General features: G+C 30.9%; 2 protein-coding genes across 3 annotated transcripts in view; both read right to left on the bottom strand.

The window, feature by feature from the left end:
- Window positions 1-85: 85 nt before the first annotated feature.
- On the bottom strand, window positions 86-3,629 carry LOC108686196 (prostatic acid phosphatase-like). Of its 2 annotated transcripts, XM_018191350.1 has the most exons (8): window positions 3,138-3,200; window positions 2,544-2,690; window positions 2,321-2,419; window positions 1,380-1,805; window positions 1,145-1,268; window positions 691-902; window positions 447-615; window positions 86-291 (listed from the first exon to the last, which is right to left on the bottom strand). In XM_018191350.1, the coding sequence occupies exons 3-8, from the start codon at window positions 2,378-2,380 to the stop codon at window positions 155-157; spliced, it is 1,128 nt and encodes a 375-aa protein (XP_018046839.1). In that variant the 5' UTR covers window positions 2,381-2,419; window positions 2,544-2,690; window positions 3,138-3,200; the 3' UTR covers window positions 86-154. The 2 variants fall into 2 exon arrangements, with proteins under 2 accessions (XP_018046839.1, XP_018046837.1); XM_018191348.1 differs by lacking the exon at window positions 2,544-2,690 and having other exon boundaries at window positions 3,138-3,629.
- Window positions 3,630-5,191: 1,562 nt separating this feature from the next.
- Window positions 5,192-7,549, bottom strand: part of LOC108686257 (acyl-CoA-binding domain-containing protein 5) — a 6,703-nt gene continuing 4,345 nt past the window's right edge. The window contains exons 6-8 of the mRNA XM_018191466.1: window positions 6,855-7,003; window positions 6,433-6,783; window positions 5,192-6,287 (exon numbers count right to left, since the gene is read on the bottom strand). Coding sequence (XP_018046955.1) covers window positions 6,144-6,287; window positions 6,433-6,783; window positions 6,855-7,003 — 644 coding nt within the window. The 3' untranslated portion in view covers window positions 5,192-6,143. The remainder of the gene's footprint in view (window positions 6,288-6,432; window positions 6,784-6,854; window positions 7,004-7,549) is intronic.

The raw sequence follows: 7,549 nt of genomic DNA, 5'->3' as shown, positions 1-7,549 counted from the left end.
TATATATATATATATATACATAAAAATTTGTTCAAAATTTAAAAATTGTAAAAAAATACACTTAATTTTATTATGGCATTAATAACAAATGATTAACCTGTAGTCTTTAATACCATATCAATTTTCACCATATGAATTATTTTTCAAATACCCGTTATATGGCATCATTATAACCATTATACGCTAAGCGAAAATAATACTGTCTATGTTCTTTTTTATGTCGCCAGTATATAAAGCCGATTATTATTAGGACCAATAAAACTAGCATTAATATGGATGATGTCAGAATTGCTGAAACATATAAAAAATGCTAATTAAAACTTGAGATGAGCAATCTAAACAATTACATGCAAAATTATTAAATAATGTTGCATATACATGTAAATACTGCACAATGTCAAAAAAATTGTAAATATTTAATGCAATATGTTAAATCCAGTAATTACCGATGACATCGCTAGAACTTATCTCATTTCGACTTATTTGACATTCTCTTTCCCAATCCTCAGGTACAACGTTCTTTGTCAAATTAATAAATTCATTTAAAGGGCATAACGTATCGCAGCCCGGTAATGTCATAAGAATTGGTTCCTCCGTCGTATTTTTATAAGAAACCTAATGATAAAGAAAAGATAAATATTTAAAAAATTTAATGAAATATTTCGCATATGAATTAAATAAAATTCTTACTGTCACAAAATACTGATTTTTTAAGTTCGTCCTTAATTCGATAAGAACCACAGCAGCGTAAGGTGGAGGATGAGGGTCAAATACGTTCAAAGTCATAAGTAAATTTCCTATAGTCTCATCATGAGCACTGTATATCCATATCTTTCTATCAGGTTGTAAGATATGTTGTGCTTTCTTGACCATGTGATCTATCATTTCTCCAAGTAGTGGACCTAACGTTTTTAAAATTAAATGTCTACTATAAATCTATACTATAATATAAATATATTATAATATATAAGTGACTATATAATGGAGAAGATTTAAGAAATATCTTTGAAAGCGTAAAAAATATTAATGTTTTAAAATATCAAAAATATTCCACATAAAAAATGTTAACATAATAAAATATGTAAATACAAATATATACAAATATATATACATTATTAATAAATGATAAATACACTGATTATACCTGCTTTTAATCTTTGAAGTATCTTATTATAAGCCTCAATCATGAAACTAAGTATAGCGAGAGGTTTCAACTCCTCTGGAAACACCGATTTTGTCCACTGCGGTAGAGTTTTGTTGTACAATGTCTGTAAATAAATCAAAGCAATTTTATCATTATATGTAAATGAGCAAATGAGCAAATGAGCAAATTATGATAATAGTATACATAATTGATAACGTAGAACATCTCAATGTACCTCAATATATAAATTATCATATAGATGTTCAACTGCTCTAATTGAATTTATATTTTCCCCGCTGTGTTCAGTTAAGTAAGCAAAAAGCTTTGCGTTTGCTTTTTTGATATTTTCCATTTCCGGCGATGTTAAGAGTTTTTCCAGCTCGTATTTGTATCGCGGGCAATACTTGCTCGCCTTCAGCACATAGTCTTCCTGTGCCGGTATGGTATGCACAGGGATCGGTATCCAGTAGATGTTATTGTCCCATATTTCATTCTTCACCGGCGGATAAAGACCTGCGAGATTCACCTCGGCTGACATCAGGGTACGATCTACATCCGTACTTTGAATGTAAATGTCATGTGGCGTGTAAATATCGCTTAAAAAACCAGAATATCGTTTCCTTAGCCAGCGTCCGAGAAGTAGGTGTTGGTATTTCCCAATCTACATGTTCCAAGTTAAATATTAATAAAGTTAATGTGCAAGCTTTTAGAAATCAATATACAGTAAGTTTGACAAAGTCCACAGTATTGCATTTCAAATGATTTAGATATATTTATGTATGATAAGATAAGATAACAATATCTATTATGTTGAATTAAAAACATATTCTCCATGCATATAATTATTTATGTTTACATTTGTTAATTATTTTGACATCAATAAGGACTTTTATTATTTTAACATCTAACATATACGCTATATTGTTGCAGGATTCATAATGAAAGGATGCGATTTTACAGATGGTTATTTGTTTTTTTGTATTATCTTATTAGTTGATCCGTTTAATTTAAGTCGAACGACGTCTGTTATTTATTATTTGCTTTAGATCATGATAATTATATTTGTTTCTTTTATTTACACATTTACATTGTTTTTTGGTTTATAACCTTTCTAAAACACTTATTTTTAATTTTTATTATTGAACCATGTTATATGATGTATTGTAATTATCTTACATTTGTTAATTGTCCAAATGGAACCGGCCACAACGATTCATTCTTATAAGGATCGTTCATGTAAGGCGCAATTGGAGTTCTATCTCCATGTCTGTACAACTGTAAATAAAAACGAGCTCCATTATGTTTTCACAATAAGTTTATGAGTCACCAGGCGGTAAAAATAAAAATAAAAATAAAAATTAAAGTAAAAATAAAAATGTTAAAATTTTGCATATTTTACAAGTGACGTAAAAACTCAAGACATATAGAGTGTCTTCCAATAAGGTACATATAACGTGGTGTGACACAGTGCATCAATTATCCTTGTTCGTCAATGTTAAACGAGAATGAGATAATCTGTGTTGTATTGAGTCGCTTTTTGGAAGGCCTATAATTAATACATATTGAAATAATAAAAATATTGAATTCTACGACAGAAAACAATATTGCATAATAAGAATAAATTTGATATAAAATTGCATAATAAGGATAAACTTGAATAAGGATGAAACTTGATATAAAACAATAAAAAGATACAATATTAAGTAAAAATCGATCGACAAATATTCAACATAATGAGCTAATGTTCAATCAAAATAAATCTTGATGCCTAATAATATTTTTGTAAATTTTATAATTTTTAGTTTATCCAAAGTGGATTGTATACTAATGTTATTTGTCAGTCTCGAAACACAATCTTAAATCGAAACTGATTATATAACATGTCAAATTAAATTAAAAGAAAACAATAAGAACAAGCTCTAAACTTGTACCAGACAACAGCAGCATTAATGCCAAACAAAAAGGTGAAAAAGCGTAATTTAAATTCATTTACGACGTTCGCAAAGACAATTGTGCCCAGGTCGAGATCGCCGGCGCCGGAGCAGCTGGTGAGGACGCTCGTGAGCACGAGAAGCAACATTCCGGTGTCCATGTCGCGTGGAGACTTTGGTTCGACGTGACTTTGCGAGCGAACGGCGATCGCACGTGTCGACCGCACGTGACGTGCGGATAAGTCGGAGCGTGATCAGCTAAAATCTACGAATGTTCGAACGTCGCGAACACATTTTCGTGGTGAAGATACCTCACAGCCGTGTGTACATACATATGGCCACAATGTGCGCACAACTTCACACACATTCGGACACAAAAGGATCCCATTGCCGGGACTGTCAGGTTGTTCCCCACCTAAGATCTTCTCCTACCATTTTGCTTTTGCTTCCTCTCCGCTCTAATGTCCTCTCCCTCCTCTCCCCCATTCACCCTCTTTCCTTTATATTCTACGGCCTATGGGTAGTAGAATTACGTGACGTCTCTCCCTCTTTGTCACCCCTTCACTTTCTCCGTTGTGCACGGTCACGTGGTCAAGTGCAACGGGAAAAGAAATAGAGACAAAAAAGTGGAGTTGATAAGGAAATAGTTATTCTAAAATAAAGAAATGTAGGGGAGTCCCATTATGTAAACATTGTAAACAAGCCATGCAGCAAGTTGCACAGCAGGTTCTTGCAACGGGGAATGCGAGTTGCATTCCGATCTTCATGAAGTATCTCACGGTTCTCTTGGTACTTGACATTGGACGCATATATAGCGTGAATGAATCATCAATAATTATTCAAAACGAACATAAAACTTGCAGACTTCCTCTTCTAAATTTGAAGGAAAAAAATCTATAAATCTGAGATGATGATCCTTTGAGAGACATGACAGCGTCAGAATGTAAATAATCTAGATAACATGCATGTTACATAAGCTATCTAAAAGATGTCTTTTAAATATCTTATGCAACACAAATATGTTATCTAGGAATATATAGCTTTAGTAAAGAAACAAGTATTTGAATAATGCCCGTTTCCACCAATTAATTCTTTAATCTCGGTTCAACTTTAGAACTAGAAAAAGACGAAGAATAAAAATTGAACCGAGGTTAATCTACATTGGTGGAAATGGATATAGGAGAATTTGAAAATATCTTCTCATTAAATCCTAATTTTTTCGAACATTTTTTATATTCTGATGTATATTGATATAAATGATATAATTCTAATAAAAAAACTGTATATATTAATACAAGTAACACAACATAAGCTTAAGTTCAGTTTCATAATTCGTGATTACTTTTTATTTAATCGAGTCAACTATTTCTTATCTCTTTCCAATTTTAGAATTGAAAAAAGATAAGAAATAAGTTGAATCTGGTTGAACCGATCAGAGTTGAACCGCGAATTGTGAAATTGAATCATGATTTTTCTTTCGATAAAGTTACATATTTTTGCGTTCTTCATATATTTCTTACTGATATCAAAATAAATTCGATCGTATATCATTCTGAAATAATTTCAGATTTGAAAACTTAAGATTCAACAAGGAGACATCTTCAAATTCTCAAATAAAATTACAAAGCTTTTAAAAATTATTTAAACTTGGGAAATTTAAAGGTATGTCCTTGTCGGATCACAACTTTTCAAAATTACTTCAGGACGATTGAATTCATTTTGACATCAGCAAAAAATATGCGAGAAATACAGAAATATATACTTTATTATAAAAAAATATCATTAATCTTACGTTAATAGGAAAAAATTAGAGAAAGCGAAGACATAATGCTTAATACATTAGTTCTTTGTGAAAAGTTACTCAAGTTTTATATTGTTTATTTTCTTGCAACTTTGATCTAAGAAAGTATTCTGCTGATTCACTTTGTGTATACGTCTGCATGACTTGCTATTCATAAAGAGGAATAGCACTTTAGCTACACTTTCTACTTTGTGCCTTTTCTACTTTCTCCCCTCCATGGAAAAAAATGTGGTTGTTAAAAGGGAACCGACACTCTCACTGTATCAACAATGGCAGACGAATCTAGTTGTAAAATATTTTGCTACAAACTTTAGCTTAATTAAAAATTTATATTTTCACGTTGCACATATGTACATAAAATTTCGCATTCATTCGGTATAAATATTCCTTTGAAACTAGAATTATAATCCGTATTAATAATAATTAATATTTATCATTGTCGCAATGTCGATAGTAATACACTTCAAAAAAAAATTTTTTTTTTTTTCTTAAAAACCCACATAATTTACATAAAACGCAACCTGACTATTGTACACGTTTGCATGTACAAATTTACTTTCTCTGTATGAATATATTACAATCTATATGACTAAAGAACTAAATATATTACATACAATCCACCTTAGAAAACATTAATATAGATTTATAATTTTTATACAGATTGTTCCGGAAGTCACGAACTTCCTTCTAAAATATAAACACAAGGAATAAAATAACTCATATATTCATGCATTATTTCGCATATTTTTAAATATGCGGTAAAACATTGTACATCTACGTAATATACATAAAAATATCATAGACACTTCATTATAAAACAATACAACATGAATGTATAAAAAAGAACACAAGTTGTATATCTTTTTATATGTGTTTTAGGATAATATTTGTATCGTTTTATAAAAATGTGTAAAAAAAAACAATATATTAAACCATATCTATTACTTAACATAAGTGTCTACAGAAGTGTCTTTCAATCGAACTTTCGCCGTGATCAATCGACCCATTATTCAGTGACTTTACAGGCGAGAGAAAGTGCAACTTCCGAAACAGGCCGCATATGCAAAAATATACAGAGATTGATCTAGTCACATTTTTATCACAATTCACGTTTACTAATGTAATCGTAGATTGCATTAGGATAGCTTTGTCTCTATAAAGAATATAAAACTAAACAAAAAAAATCTGTGTGCACGTATACTATAACGCAATATTAATAACCCAAACATTGGGAAATGTGTGCTCAGCTGGAATGATAATCGTGACATCACAGTCTTCGTTGGCGATAACGCTGCATAAAGTTGATCAGTAAGTGAGCAACAAATGGCCATAAAATTAGTAAGACAAACAAACGCGGCGGGCATTCTTGCAACGGCCACCATTTCAGATATTTTCGTCTAACAGTGTGCTCCTAAAAAAAAGAAGGTTGATATCAGCGTGATAGATAAAATAAAAAACAAGAAATATTATTTCTCATTTTGTTATTTCAAAGAGATCAAAGGTATTATTTTTTCTGTTAAAATTAGATATAGCTAAATAATAGTTATGTTGCGTACTGGCGAAGGCGCCAGCGCTTGTAAGGCTTGCCCTTCTAAACCTCGTACTCTGGCCGTTATGCGATCTAGATCTCTCTGTAGATGTTGCATAGTTGTCGCGATTTGATTCAGGAATTCTGCATTAGCTTTATTATCATCTTTCTTCGTTCTCTGTCTACTTCTTTCTCTATGGTTCTCCGATATCGTCTCTGCGTAACCGTTAGTGTTGCTATATCCATTAGTTAATTCAATGTTCTCTTTTATAATATTTTCTGTACTTGAATGATCAATTCCGTTCTTTGCCATGGTTTGTACCTTTTGAGAAGCAATAGTGGATTTAAGTGCATCTTTTTGCGCTCTCTCCGGCGCTGACTGCAATAAAATTGAATTATTCATAAAACAGAATAATTGAAGTAATCTGAGACGTAATGTTAATGTCATACTTCAACAGTATCTATAAATTCCTCTTCTTCGCCATCAGTGTCCTGTGGCAGGGGGCTCGCAGTGCGGCTGCTAGTCGGACTGGTTTCCAAACTACTCGTTATGTGCCGAGAAGCATTTATTACTCTGTGAGGTGATGTTTCTCTCGACACTAGTAAAATAAGAAAATAGTTTTATGCAAAAGAAGAAAATATTTTTCAATATATACTATGCTTAAAGAACTTGGAACATACTGTTATCACATTATAATATACGATAACATTTATAACTCTGATAAAAATTCGCTTCTTTAAGTTACCTAATAAATCTGTATGATATCTTTCGATATGATATCTTTAATACTCTCAATTTAATTGTTTGATAAAAATGTTTATATAAATGAAAAATACTTTAGCTTATTTCTTGGTGTCCGATTCAAAATATATGTTAGCGATTAAAACGATATAAAAATAGTATACCAGTATATTTCGATATTATGTAATAATCAAATTAAAATTCTAATTAGTATAAACCGGTAATGACGTCCGGTATGACATAATATTGGTATAATTTTTCGAAAATACTGGTATGACATAATACCGATATAATTTTTCGAAAACACTAGTATGATATAATACCAGTATAGTATTTTTTGAAAATACCGGTATTACTACTATTATAAAATATCTTTATAACTTACTTTCATAAAAATCTGTTT

The sequence above is a fragment of the Atta colombica genome, unplaced genomic scaffold, assembly GCF_001594045.1.
Source record: "Atta colombica isolate Treedump-2 unplaced genomic scaffold, Acol1.0 scaffold166, whole genome shotgun sequence".
NCBI classification, from domain to species: Eukaryota; Metazoa; Arthropoda; class Insecta; order Hymenoptera; family Formicidae; genus Atta; species Atta colombica.
The sequence above is the reverse complement of the archived record's forward strand: the minus strand, read 5'-3'. Positions and strand labels throughout refer to the sequence as shown.

Coding starts and splice junctions, on each gene's coding strand:
- LOC108686196 (XM_018191348.1), bottom strand. CDS start 3,236: ATGGACACCGGAATGTTGCTTCTCGTGCTCACGAGCGTCCTCACCAGC. Junction 2,420..3,137: donor CAATTGTCTTTGCGAACGTC/GTAAATGAATTT, acceptor TTTTATTTACAG/TTGTACAGACATGGAGATAG. Junction 292..446: donor AAGTTCTAGCGATGTCATCG/GTAATTACTGGA, acceptor TATATGTTTCAG/CAATTCTGACATCATCCATA.